This window comes from Ochotona curzoniae, unplaced genomic scaffold (assembly GCF_017591425.1).
Source record: "Ochotona curzoniae isolate NIBS_2020 unplaced genomic scaffold, NIBS_Ocur_1.0 contig_2754, whole genome shotgun sequence".
NCBI classification, from domain to species: Eukaryota; Metazoa; Chordata; class Mammalia; order Lagomorpha; family Ochotonidae; genus Ochotona; species Ochotona curzoniae.
Window position 1 is genome coordinate 5,115,321 of NW_024465582.1, and position 12,743 is coordinate 5,128,063.

Here is a 12,743-nt window from a genome sequence, read left to right on the forward strand (position 1 = left end):
AACTCAAAACTGACAGGAAATCTGACATGATTATATTTATTAAAGTGAATATAATTGGCTCACCTGCTTATTTTGATCCAGAAAACCAAAATGTCTTTTATTATAGCACATATTTTACTGTTCTAACTTACAATTGGCAGCTCCCACAACAGCACATAAATTTGAATATAAATAACCACATTTATTGTCAAAATGTTTGTCTTAGTGAAGATAAATTAGTTCTCTGTTATACAGGTCACATTTTGTAACCAATTCTAAAATACGTCCAAGTGTGATGATGGTAAAATGATGTTGCTGCAAATGACAAGTTCTACATCCAACTGCCCCAGAATTGATGATGGACCAAGGCTGAGCAGCCTTGAACCTGGAGGGGCAGCACAGGACAGCACCTCCTCAGTGACTCCCAGAGTGGATGACGGCAGGAAACAGCCATTTCTCTTCAGAAGGAACCAATTCACAGGTCCTCTTTCTTTTCTTGTGAAGGACTAAACTTGAAATGGGGAAGAAGAGTCTGCTCTTTGTATAATAAGTTTCAGCGCTTAAGGCTCCTTTGTTCCTGCTGGCAGCCCTGTGATGGGATTCATCTCCACAGTTCTAAACTGAGCAGCTGGTTAATATTTGACCTCACAGAGGGATGCTTATTAAGCTGTCTATAATATTCTTTGTACAACATTAATCTTTGTAGAAAATTTTATCCTAATCAGGTGACTGATACAGCACTAAAAAGAATATAAATGTTTTGCAATTCCTGACTATTATATTAGAATCTTTTTTTAAAATAATGGAGCTTGGAGATATGATTTACTTCTCCTGAGCTGAACTATTACATATTTTAATACATAAAGTATGTGTATGTTTCAGAACACAAAATGTAACACTGTATATGCTACCCCACACAGTCAGGCACTATTCCAGCAGGACTATAGAGATGGCATATCCTCTTGGTGGTCTTGGTTAGAAAAGGTAACCACCTGTAGAACCTATTTATGAACTCACATATGAAACATAAGTATCCATCTTAAAATATACATCCATACCTTAGATCTGCACAAATGTTTACAGTATACCAACGTCTCCCCTATATAGCTGCTTATTTTATCCTCAGATGAAGCTCTCATTTATACCCACTTTAAAGCTAAAGGAACCAAGTCAGTGTGTGAGAATCACGTCAACAATCAAAGACACAGAGCCAAGAAGAGAAATATCCAAGATCCGCCCAACGCCAGGCTCCCTCACCTCCACACCCACTGGAAGCAGAGCGCAAACGAACACTACACTGCAGAAACATACATGCCCAGTTGTCTAGATGAGAAACATATTTCTAGAGAGAAATTTGAGTCGTGTCCTAAAACCAGTGTATGCAAGTGTGATCCATAATTAATACAAAATAGTAAACAACATATATTGAAATATAGGAAGACTATATACATGCAATTTATTTTGCAGATTATTTACAAGGGACACAGGTGGACATTCATGTAAGAAAGCTTTAAGCAAGCATTTTCCTCTTATTTAGTCATTATTTCCAATTTGTCAAAAACTAATTGATACAGAACATATCCTCAATATCCTATTATAGCCAAGACATTCCCTACAAATCAATTCACCATGATGCAGAGCTTGAAATTACACTTAACTGTGATGTGATCAAGAGATAGAACAACTGGAGGTATCATAAATACAGAGTCTTGCTCCAAGTCTTAACACTTAATGGACTAAAAGCACAGCATGAAACAGTATTTTTGTTAGTTTCCGTGTTGAAGGTACTGTTTGTGAACATAATTGGATTCATTAAGACCAATCAGCCAGTTTATTAATCAGTTGGCTGAATTGCCAGACAATGTGATAGAATCTATTTATCTACGACATATTTAACATTTTAAATGAAAAAGCTGTTGCTTCAGCATATAATCAGATAAACTTGAAGCTAGCAACAGGTGTCACGAATTGCTCCTACTCACACTTTCACAATCAACCACCTGCCAGTTAACACCATGCCACACGGTAGCCCTCAGGGAAACTGGGAGCCTGGAAGAGGAGGAGAAAAATCCTGGCAGCGGGTGGAGGGACATGGCTTCAGAGGGGCATCTGTGTCAGCCGTGAAGACCCATGACACCACATCCTCAACTCAAGCACTCAAACCACCACTCAATTCATGGTTTTTGTTCCTTGTCTGAATTACGGCACTCAACTTTGTACTCCCAACTATGCAGGATCTCACCTGTACTGGGAAGAATTCGAGTAGTGCCATCAATTCTCTGGAGAAGTGAAAAAACATTCACAAAAAGAACTAACCATAGTTGGAAGCACCCTTCTTCTGGTTCAACAGGTAATGATATAGTCATGCTTCCTTAACTTCTTTCAACTAGTCATAGCTAGATAAACTTTCCGGTGAATACAAAGTGTGTGACTAAAAGGACCGATATTTTCTTCTAGTACCAATATTTCCTTCGACAAGGACAACCTATGAAACACTCTGCAGAGCCTCAACGTCACACATGCGCCCACCACACAGAAGCACAACCAACTGCAAGCTCAGCAACATGTGCAGCATAAACAACATTGCATAGTCAATAACATGCTACAAGTAACACAATAGTTGAGGATATTATCATTTCAGTTTTAATTTTAGAGGTCACTATGAAGAGATAGTATCCTTTGAAATTCTTAGCAAAATTATAAATCATGCTTTCCGAATAATACCATTTGAATTTCATGTTTGTGTGATGAATAATTTCACCAGGAAAAAGAATTAGCTTTTGTTCCACGGTTAGAGATGTGAAGCGGATACAAATACTGTAATTTGGCAATGCATGACTTTTATTACAAACAATGGAAACATTAGCAACATCTATAATGACTGGGTTCTGCAACTCTACAAGCAGACACCAAATGAAGTGGCTCCTTATCGCAACGATGTGACCATTTTTGAGGCAATCACATGTGCTTCCCAGAACTGCCACTCAAACAGGTATTATCATTTTCAATCCACATTAAAACATAAAACGCAAAGACACAGTGCATCTGGCTTTGGTCATGCCCGTCACCGGCTCTCTGGGTGCACACACAGCCACACAGCATTAGCAACTGGTCCTTCCAAGAATCACATCTAAAACAAGTACTAGAGTCAAGGCAGCAGAGAGGAAATAAAATCGATCACTCATGCCTTCTTTTTAAAAGACAATTTGTATCAAAACAACAAGGAGCACAACAGGATGTCTGGGTGCCCTAGGAAAGTTCTCAGAATGTGAGCAAGGTGAACACAGCATTGGTGAAACTGATGGCCGTATTCAGTGACCTGAGCTCCTGCTTGCTCCTCTGCCACACTGACTGGTTGGTGGTGGAACGACAGGACTTCCCAATTTGAGCAGTGAACTCTGAATGTAACCATCTCCATTCACGCCCTAAGAGCTGGAGAGGCACGCATCAGTACTGATGCCTCTTCGCGGCTTTCCCAGCAACCTTAGCAGTGGATTCTGCATAACGCAAAAGATATGCTAAGGAGAGAGATTCCAACATAGTTTTAAGCACCCAGTCCATATCTGGGGTCACTCGCCCTTATCGGCCATACCTCTCAGACAGCAAACCTCCCTACAGTTCTCATCAAACACTTCTCCAGGGGACTGGAGCGGCCGCGCGGCTCTGAAGCCTTTCAGTTACACAGGTGAAGGAGTAACAGCACAGATGAACTGACTGCCACCAGAAGCCCAAGCTGCACAGAGGCGGCTGCACCAGGAGGTAACTCCGCAGTTCAGGCACCTCCTCATCTCCATGCCAGTCCTTTACAGAAAATGCCCAGCGTCTAAGATTATTGGTCCACACTTCCAAAAAGTGAAAATCTATGCCAGGCAGGCCCAGTTCTATGCTTCCAACCAATCTCTTTTTCCAGCCAGCAGACCTGTGTCGGCACATCAGACATGCATGTGAACAGCCACTTTCAGCACCACAGCAAATCCTGTCATTTCCAACCAGGCTCATTTTCCAGGCAAAGAGAACACCTTGCAACCCGCACCCCGTACCTGTTTCTCACCTTACACACCCGTCCCCACCCCACATTCACAGCAAAACACAACTTTCGGTATTTGGAAAGAATTGGTCTTCTTGGCACGCACACACACACACACAGACAGACACACACACACACACACACACACACCCTAAAATTTCTAAGTCTCGTTTCCCCACCACGCAGCCCAGGCAGGTTGCAACCTCCCCCCGCCCCTTTCAGGGTCTCAATTCCAAACGTAGCGGCTCAAAGCAACCCAAGGAACCCACCGCACAGCAGCGTCAGAAGCGGAAGGTCGGGGAGCAAAGGCGCGGCGTTCGGCCATTCATTACAAAACCCCCAAATACAGCGTCGCGCACCCCCGACTCACGCAGCACTTCCCAGACCTGGGTGTCAGGCGCCGCTCTCAGGAGCCTCGCGATCTATTGTGAGGACGTGCAAGCTCCTGAAACCTGGGAACAGGGCTGAAAAGGTTTCCCCCGAAGCAGCTAAATATAGACCAAATGGGGTTCTGGGTCTGGCACGCGGCGGGAGAATCAAGCATCGGCCATGGACGCAAATGACTAAGTCTTTCCATTTTGTTCTAGCCAAACATCGTAATGACATTGAGCATAAGGGCAACAGACGAGAAGGAAGTCCTCCCCACCCCCACCCGTCTTCTCCCGTATATTAGGGACGTCATGAATGCACCGGCTGGGTTCTGGAGGATGGCGGGGCGCACGATTGTCGGGGGTGCCCTGTATACGCCTCCTCCGGGGCAGATGGGCGGCGGGGAGACGGCGCGCGCCGAGGAGCCGCTCGGTAGCCGCTCCGAGAACCGCACCAGCCCTGGACCCCGTTCAAGGCAGAACCGTCTGCCGACAGGGGACCGGGCGCGCCCGCGGTCCTCCCCCACACCTCCTCCCCGGCAGGCAGGCAGGCAGCACACGGCCGCCGCCAGCCGGCCGGGAGCCCTGGACCAAACCCCGCGACCGGCGAGGAGGAGGAGGAGAACGCCGCCGAGGCGGGGGATGCGCTGGCCCCGGCAGCCCGAGGAAGGCAACTCACCGAACGGCGCGGCGCCCGGCTGCTTCCTGGCGAACATGCACCCGCCGCCGGCGACAGCTCCTCGGTCCGGGGAGAGGCGTGCGCGCCGCCGCCCGGCTTCAGGGCAAGGTCCTGACCTTGCCCAACTGCAGCATCTTCCGCTTTTGTTGTCTGAGCGCGGCCGCGGGACGGGCGACGCTGGCGGGGAGAGGGGCGAGCGCCGCGGGCGAGAGGCGGCTCCCGACGCGAGTGCGCGGCGCCCGGCCCGGCGGCCCCTCCGAGCGCGCCGAGCGCAGCGCCCCCTGCCCGACTCGGCGAGCTCCGCGGCGCTCCTCGGCGCTCCTCGGGGCTCGGGCCGCCGCCGCCTCTGAGGGCCGGCCGGGCTGGGAGAGCCGCCGCCGCGCCCGCCGCTCCGCTCGGCCGGCTGCCGCCGCGGGCGCGAGCCTCGGGCCGCCGCGACGCCCGGCGCCGTGCGCTCCCGTGCTGCGCCCCGCGCGCGGCCCGCGCCACCTGTGCCGCCGCCGAGGGCGAGGCTCCTCCCGCGGCGCGCGGCTGCCTCAGCCTCCACCTATGCCTCCTCGGCGGCCGGCCCCGGCGCCCGGCTCGTGAGGTAGCGTCCGCCCCGCCGCCGAAACCGGCCCTGGGTGCCGAGCATGCCCAGTGCCGCCGCGAGAGCGCGACGCTTTGCCGCGCGCACTCCACTTCTGGTTTTTGCGGCAGCGGCGGCGGCGGCGGCGGCGGCGGGAGAGAGGGAGGAGGCCGCGGGCTGGGAGAGGGCCGAGCGCCCTCGGAAACGCACGCCCTGGACCCGAGACGGGTGGCTGCTCGGCAGACGGGCGAAAGCCAGCCTGGAGAAGCGGTGGAACGGCGGCTTGGATCGGTTCTCAAAGGGCTAGCTCCTGGCAGTGGATTCTGATGGGCAGGTGTCGCCTTTAAACAAAGAGGAAAGGGTGCATGGATTCTTGTGTACCTACGGAGGGCAGGGGCACAGGCTGAGGTGCCTGCTGGAGCTGGACGTGGTGCCCTGAGTACGTCCGGGGGTTCTAGAACAAGACGCCATAACATCCCTGAGAGGGGGCGCCTGCCCAATCCCATCACCCCCTCCGGGGTTCAGAGGCCACGTGCTTTCGCAGGTCCCGAGACATCCTCCTTAGACACAGCGACTCCAGTCGTGAGTCTAGAATCGTGCGGACGTCCTGCCAGCAGGACCCTTGTCCAACGTGAGACTTGAGGAACAGGTGACAATGAGGAGTTGTCCTTTTCCTCTCTCTTCTTTTGGCCACCTTCTCTTTGCTTAGCCGTCGTCTTTGGCATCGCTGCCACCTTCTCTTTCCCCTCCTCCTATTTCCCATTTTCTACCTAAAATGGAAATATTGGCCTGCCCCTCCCCGTCCCCCCGAGGGCTTCCAGTCTATCCTGCATTACTTTCTACACGTTCACGTTGTTCCTCAGGCCCTGCGGGTTGGACAGCTCCTCGGGGCACGGAGGCTTCAATGGGATTCTTGCTGTCAGGGCAGCAAAGAGAATCATCCTATTGGAGCGCTGCTTGGGAGACAAGATCCAACGCCCTGTGCCAACAGATCCTGAGGTTGCCCGTGTCTTGGCATCGCAGGAGGTAGGATGAGGCTCACCTTGACTGCGCTGACAAGGTTTGGCAAAGCCATGCACAACAGTCCCAGGGGCCAGGACCAGAGTTAGGGCTCAGATCCGCCTCCTTGATCCTGGGGACCCACACCCTCTATCCGCACCCCTCCCAGAGCCTGCATCCCCAGTACAGACAACCGTACAAGAATGCAGGGAACTGTAATGGCAGCTGTCAGTCACAGCGCGCTTTTCTTGTACGTTGGCAAAGATAATCCAACGAGGTTAGATGACTTGAGTATTTCTTCAGTGCGACTCTCTACGAGGGAGTAGGAGAAAATATGTGGAAGTAAGGGAAGAGGAGAATAATAGCGCTGGTCGGGCTAAGTAGGCGGAAATAGTGACAAGAGCAGCAGAGTAAGCACAAACTGTCACAGTCGCGCCATTGTCCAGCCTCGTCCTTCCTCGGGGTTGGCCACACAGCTGCAGGCCTGGGTGCCACTGGGACCAAGTTCTCCAGACTTCAAGACGGCATGCCGATTTGATATTAAAACACCTGATTCTTTCGGGGGAAGGCAGGCAGAGCCAGTATTCAGCACATATTGAACTGTATGCTGTTTTATGCCTCAAAAGAGCCCACTCAGTTACTCTAAAGAACAGGTTCGTGGCCAGTTCGTGGCACTGTGTCTGTGAGGCCACATTAGGGTGTATGTAGTCTCTCAGGTTTGGTTGTTTTTTCTCTTTGCTTCAGGGAGTCAAAGGCAGAGTGGGGAGGGAGGGTAAGAGAGACCACTTGGTCTTGGGATTAAACCTGCTGCAGGGGCAGAGAGCCTCTCCACAGAAGAGGTGTATCCCTTGTGCCGATGGAAGGTTATTTTCTAATATTTGGGAGAAGTGCTCTGACGGGTTCAGTGGCACAGCTAATTCCCCAATGGGGCACATTGGGAAGGACCCATAGGCCATTCCTACAGGAATAGCTGAGGGGGCTCGAAAACCCACAGAATATCTGATGGGGGCACATTGGGAAGGACCCACAGGCCATGTCTACACTAGTGGGTGGGGAGGAGGGCCTTTAAAAGCCACCAAATATTTGGTTTCCCTGTGCACCTCAATTCATCGAAATGTGTATGATTCTGCTTTTTCTGGGGGATTTTTAGCTTAGATATTATTAAATTCATGGTTGGGTAACGTGAAACAGCACTGAGAGCCAGCCCTGTGTGCACTCAGAGCTCGAGCGAGTGACTGCTGCCATCTTTCGCCGCCTGTGTCAGACAGTGCCCGTCAGAGGCAGCACTCTGAGTTAGCAAATCAGCTGGAAACCAAGAAAATCAGTTTATTTCAAATTACTCTAATCCATTTTAGCGAAAAATCATGATTGTGTTTCTTCTAGTTGTACAATTGTAAGATGTAAAAATCACAGCTAAACATTAGTGCTCCGTTTCTTTCTTGATTTTACAAATCAGTTCTCAGAACTAAAAATAAATACATTCAATCTCAGGACAAAAAAAGTAAAAGTTGAAAATCTTCTTATAAAGCCATATCCTCAGAGTGCAGAGTGGGTCCTGTGAGAACTGCATCCTTCCTTGAGTCAAGCTGTTTGAATACAGGATTGTACCTGCACACTGAAGTCCGAAGAAGGAATAACATTCCTAATTTTAACTGAAATATCCAATTATGAACAAATATAATTTTCACCAAGGAAATAAAATTTTGTAGGTGATTATTGTATTATCTGACACTTAAATAACAGCAGTAATAGAAATCCTTTGAATTCACTATATGAATTTTAATCAGACTCTTCACCAGAGTACAGTGTCAGCACGACTGTGTGTGTGTATATGTGGGTAGGATACCAGTGAACACTGTCCACTGCTGCTTATGTAAAAATGTCATCTTTATTACTTCAAAGTGCTACTTTGCGGCCCAAAGCAGTAGCCTAGTGGTTAAAGTCCTCATCTTGCATTGCAGAGATTCCATATGGGCCACTGGTTCTAATCCCAGCAGCCCTGCTTCCTGTCCAGCTCCCTGCTTGTGGCCTGGGAAAGCAGCTGAGGACAGCCCAATGCCTTGGGACCCTGCACCCGCGTGGGAGACCCAGAAGAGGCTCTGGCAGAGCTCTGGCTGTTGCAAATACTTAGGGAATGAATCATCGGACAGAAGATCTTTCTGTCTCTCCTCATCTCTGCATACCTGACTTTCCAATAAAAATAAGTCTTTTTTTTTTTTTTTTTGAGGAAAGTGCTACTTGTTTCTGAAGTGTTGGAAAGAAGTTAATCATTTGAACTAAGCATAGTAGTTAAGATCAATTCCTGGGTCATTTCTCTATTGATGCAAAAATTCCTAGCAACCTAAAACTGCATTTTGGTACCAAATCCCTTTTTTCGGATGTATTTATTTGAAAGGTCTCATGGAAGAGAGAAAAACAGACAGGGAAATCATTCTACTGATTCTCTCCCCAACTGGCTGCGAATCCAGGTCTGGAGCCAGGGCAAAGCCGGGAGGCAGGGACTCCATCCTGACTTCTCGGGGGCAGTGAGGATCAAATCGCCGACGGCTGTCTTCCTCTGCTTTCCCAGGAGTATCAGCAGGATGTTGAATTGGAAGTGGAGCAGCCAGGACTGAAAGTGCTGTTCTGATGTGGGATCTGGCGTCACACACAGCACCTTACCTCACTCGGCCACGCGCCTGGCGCTACTACTGAGTTTTGCTGCTAGTACAACTCATTCATTCATTTAACAATGTCTATTGAACGTCTACTGTTGTTCACTGCTGGGCTATATTTGGAGAATCAATAGGGAACAATAAGAAAAACAAAATTCCATAGCTTCACAGAGTTTAACCTGAGATTTCTGGGTAGGAGTAGAAAATGGAGCATATCAACGAGATGGTGATCCAAAGCCCAATCCCCTTGCTTCTTCCCACTGTCTGAAGGCTCCCTGGATTCCTTTTCCTCTTACATTCCTTTTATCCTCATTTTTTCTCATTGCTCCTACCTCCCCAAGGGATTTTGTGCTTTATGAGACGCCAAGGGCAGCATGATAAGGGACTAGAATCCGAAGTGCTTAAACAACGCCTGGAGAAGGTACCACAGTAGCAGAGGCACTTGTTGGAGAGACATCGAAGCCAGAGACATGCTTGGTAAAGGGCTCAGAGCAGTGATGGAGGAACCTGCCGGCTGATCAGACCTGAAGAAGGGGAGGCATCAGTGATCCACTGGACAGTGGACCAGAATCCTAACTCAGTGGGCACTGAAGAATTACATACACATAAAGAAGATGTCCAATTGTGGAATGTGAAGCTAGGTATAGAATCTTCATCACAGGACTTGGGCAGCAGGGAGAAATAAACTTTGACTTCTCAGCAATACTATAAAGTCGATGGGCTTCTGGTACCTGAGTAAATTTGACTGTCCAGATCGGCTGGCATGAGGTCCACAACAGGAAGAGGGCAAAGTAAGTGCATAAAACAAGATCTAAGGAATGAAAAAGAGCTCTCATCGAGTTCACCCAGGCCTTCTGTATAAATGCTAAAGCAGACTTGTAGTCTAAAACATTTACAAGCAAAATTACAGCCTCACAAATAGACATTTGGGATAACTCCACATGAGGCGTTATCTGCTTCCTTCCTGACTTCAGGGGTTCCCCAGTCACTTGTGCCTGTTAAGATGATAAATTCAGAAGCAGTAAGACAACATTACTCTATTTTATGCATGTGACAGAAAAATGGTATTCCACACTGCAGCCACACATGTTGCTAGGCAACCTGAGAACACTGCTACAGAGACAAAGCAGAGTATTGCTAGGCCCTTCTCATCTTTTTTTTTTTTTTAAGATTTATTTTGTTTTTATTCCAAAGTCAGATATACAAAGATGAGGAGAGACAGAGGAAGATCTTCCATCCGATGATTCACTCTCCAAGCTGGGGCTGTGCTGATCTGAAGCCAGGAGCCAGGAGCCTCTTGTGGGTCTTCCACACCGGTGCAGGATCCCAAGGCGTAGGGCTGTCCCCAACTGTTTTCCCAGGCCACAAGCAGGGAGCTGGATGGGAAGCAGGACTGCCGGGATTAGAACCTGTGGCCATATGGGATCCCAGCGCATGCAAGATGAGGACTTTAGCTGCTAGGCTACTGCTTTGGGCCCAAGTCCCTTTTCTTCTTTCACCTTGAAAGCTGTGGAGACACCCTAGCTTGCAAATGATAGCTTTGTCTCCCGACTCCCTTTTAGGGAGTGGTGTGATTTTGCTCTGGCACTTGCCATGGCACTTGCACCATAGGCTCCAGAGGAGCTGCCACAGACATTTCAGAACTTACAGCCATCTACAGACATTCTCCCCTTCAAAGCACAGGAAGCATTTCACCCACAGGTCGGATTTAAGGGCAGTTGCTCTCATGAACAGTCAGAAAGCACTTCTCTGCAGCTTTGGGTTTGCCTTGCCTCATGGGAATTTCTGAGGATAATTATCAATTATTGGAAAAGTCATAGAATTACTTTGGCTCTTTTGATTCTGAAAAGTCCAGAATTATATTTTTCATATCCAAAAGGGAAAGAAAGAAAAGGGCAAGTTTCTAAGTCCTGCTCACTGAGTTGAAAATCTACCACCCACATCCTTAATTATGCCAAGTGTATTGTTCCCCCTCAATGCTAATGCTCGATGCCACATACAAACTCCCCGTTACTTTCACTCAACAAGGAAAGGTAGGCAATTCATTGTATTCAGCGATTTTCAAGATGCTGAGATCATAAACATAAGCACATGGAACATATTGCTAAAATATCAAATACAAAAAAAACCAAAATAGTAAAATCAAATGTTTTAAAATGCATTGCTTTCCAATGGACATCAAGGAGTACTCTGCCAAAAGAAACAGAGAACTTCGGCCTGGGTCCAAAAGAAGTGTGTGTGTTGGCCCACACAACCCAATCAGGTAGAAAAGAGAATGAGCTGAGGAACGGCATTCTACACCGACAGCAAGCAGGAAAAAGGAACATCAAAAAAATTTAACCCTACAATGTAAAATCTGATTGGCAAATCTTATATACAATGTTAACATTTGTTAAAAAGAATTTTTAAATTTATAATCAAGAACTGGATTGGTTGCTCATTAACATTGCTGTTTTCCAAAATTACACTGACATTTCCAAGCAGCACAATAAGATTTAAAAATATATATATATATCTTAAAAAGTGTCTTAAGATTTTAAAAGGAGGACAGGAACCTGCACTTCTGTATTAACAATACAATTGTCTAGTTGATTTTCTACTTAAAAATTCCAAATGGAAAACCCAGCACCATCATTAGAACTAATTAGAGATTTTAGTCAGGCTGCTGGTTCATGCTGTCAGTGTCTGATTTGTGCTTATTGTATTATTCCATCTTTTAGTTCTAATCTTCTTTAAGTCATTATTTTCCCTCCTCATCACATGAAGCAAGGTGCAGTTTTGCAGTGTATATTTCATTGTATGTAGCAGTCCAACTAGGACTTCATAGAGCTCAGGAAAACATTTGTAAAATTAGAAATACATTTTCTTCTTATAAAAGTAAAATTACCATGCATGGATTTATAGACATGCATATCATGGACTCAATTCTCTCAACTGTTTCAACCTTCTGTTTTACACTAATCTGCAGTTCCTACCAGTTCCCACGAGTGAAGAGCAGCTAGGACACAAACCAGTGCCCAAATGGGTCCTGGTGCAAGCAAGACAAGGACTTTAGCCTCTAGGCTACCACCTGAGAATCTGTTTCGTTTCTTTTTTTTAAAATGTATCCATCCTAGAGGGAAATACAGGACCTCTTCAGAAAATAACAATCATCGTAATGGGTCCCCATTCTCTGAATCTTCTGGGGCAATGTAATGATGACTTGACAACAACTGCCATGTTGGAGGGAGGGTCTCAGAGTTATGAACAGAGCCATGTACACAGTGGCTATCCTCTGGGGACAGGGCTGAACTTGGTTCTGAAATCAACTCATCTCTAGGGAGAGAAGGGACAGGTCTGTAGTCTGGAATATAGGACAGTAGCTCCAGGGGAGCTAAGGAAGTTTGCTATAAAGTAAGAAAATGGCCCAAGGGAAGTACCTAGTATTTAACTCCCAAGGTGTGTTTGCCATTCAACCATGCTTTAATGC

General features: G+C 47.5%; 1 protein-coding gene across 2 annotated transcripts in view; it reads right to left on the reverse strand.

The window, feature by feature from the left end:
• The window catches only part of CTNND2 (catenin delta 2), a 661,272-nt gene extending 655,585 nt beyond the window's left edge, over positions 1-5,687 (reverse strand). For both annotated transcript variants that reach the window (XM_040977415.1, XM_040977414.1), the window contains exon 1: positions 5,054-5,687. In XM_040977415.1, coding sequence (XP_040833349.1) covers positions 5,054-5,090 — 37 coding nt within the window. In that variant the 5' untranslated portion in view covers positions 5,091-5,687. The remainder of the gene's footprint in view (positions 1-5,053) is intronic.
• Positions 5,688-12,743: the final 7,056 nt, after the last annotated feature.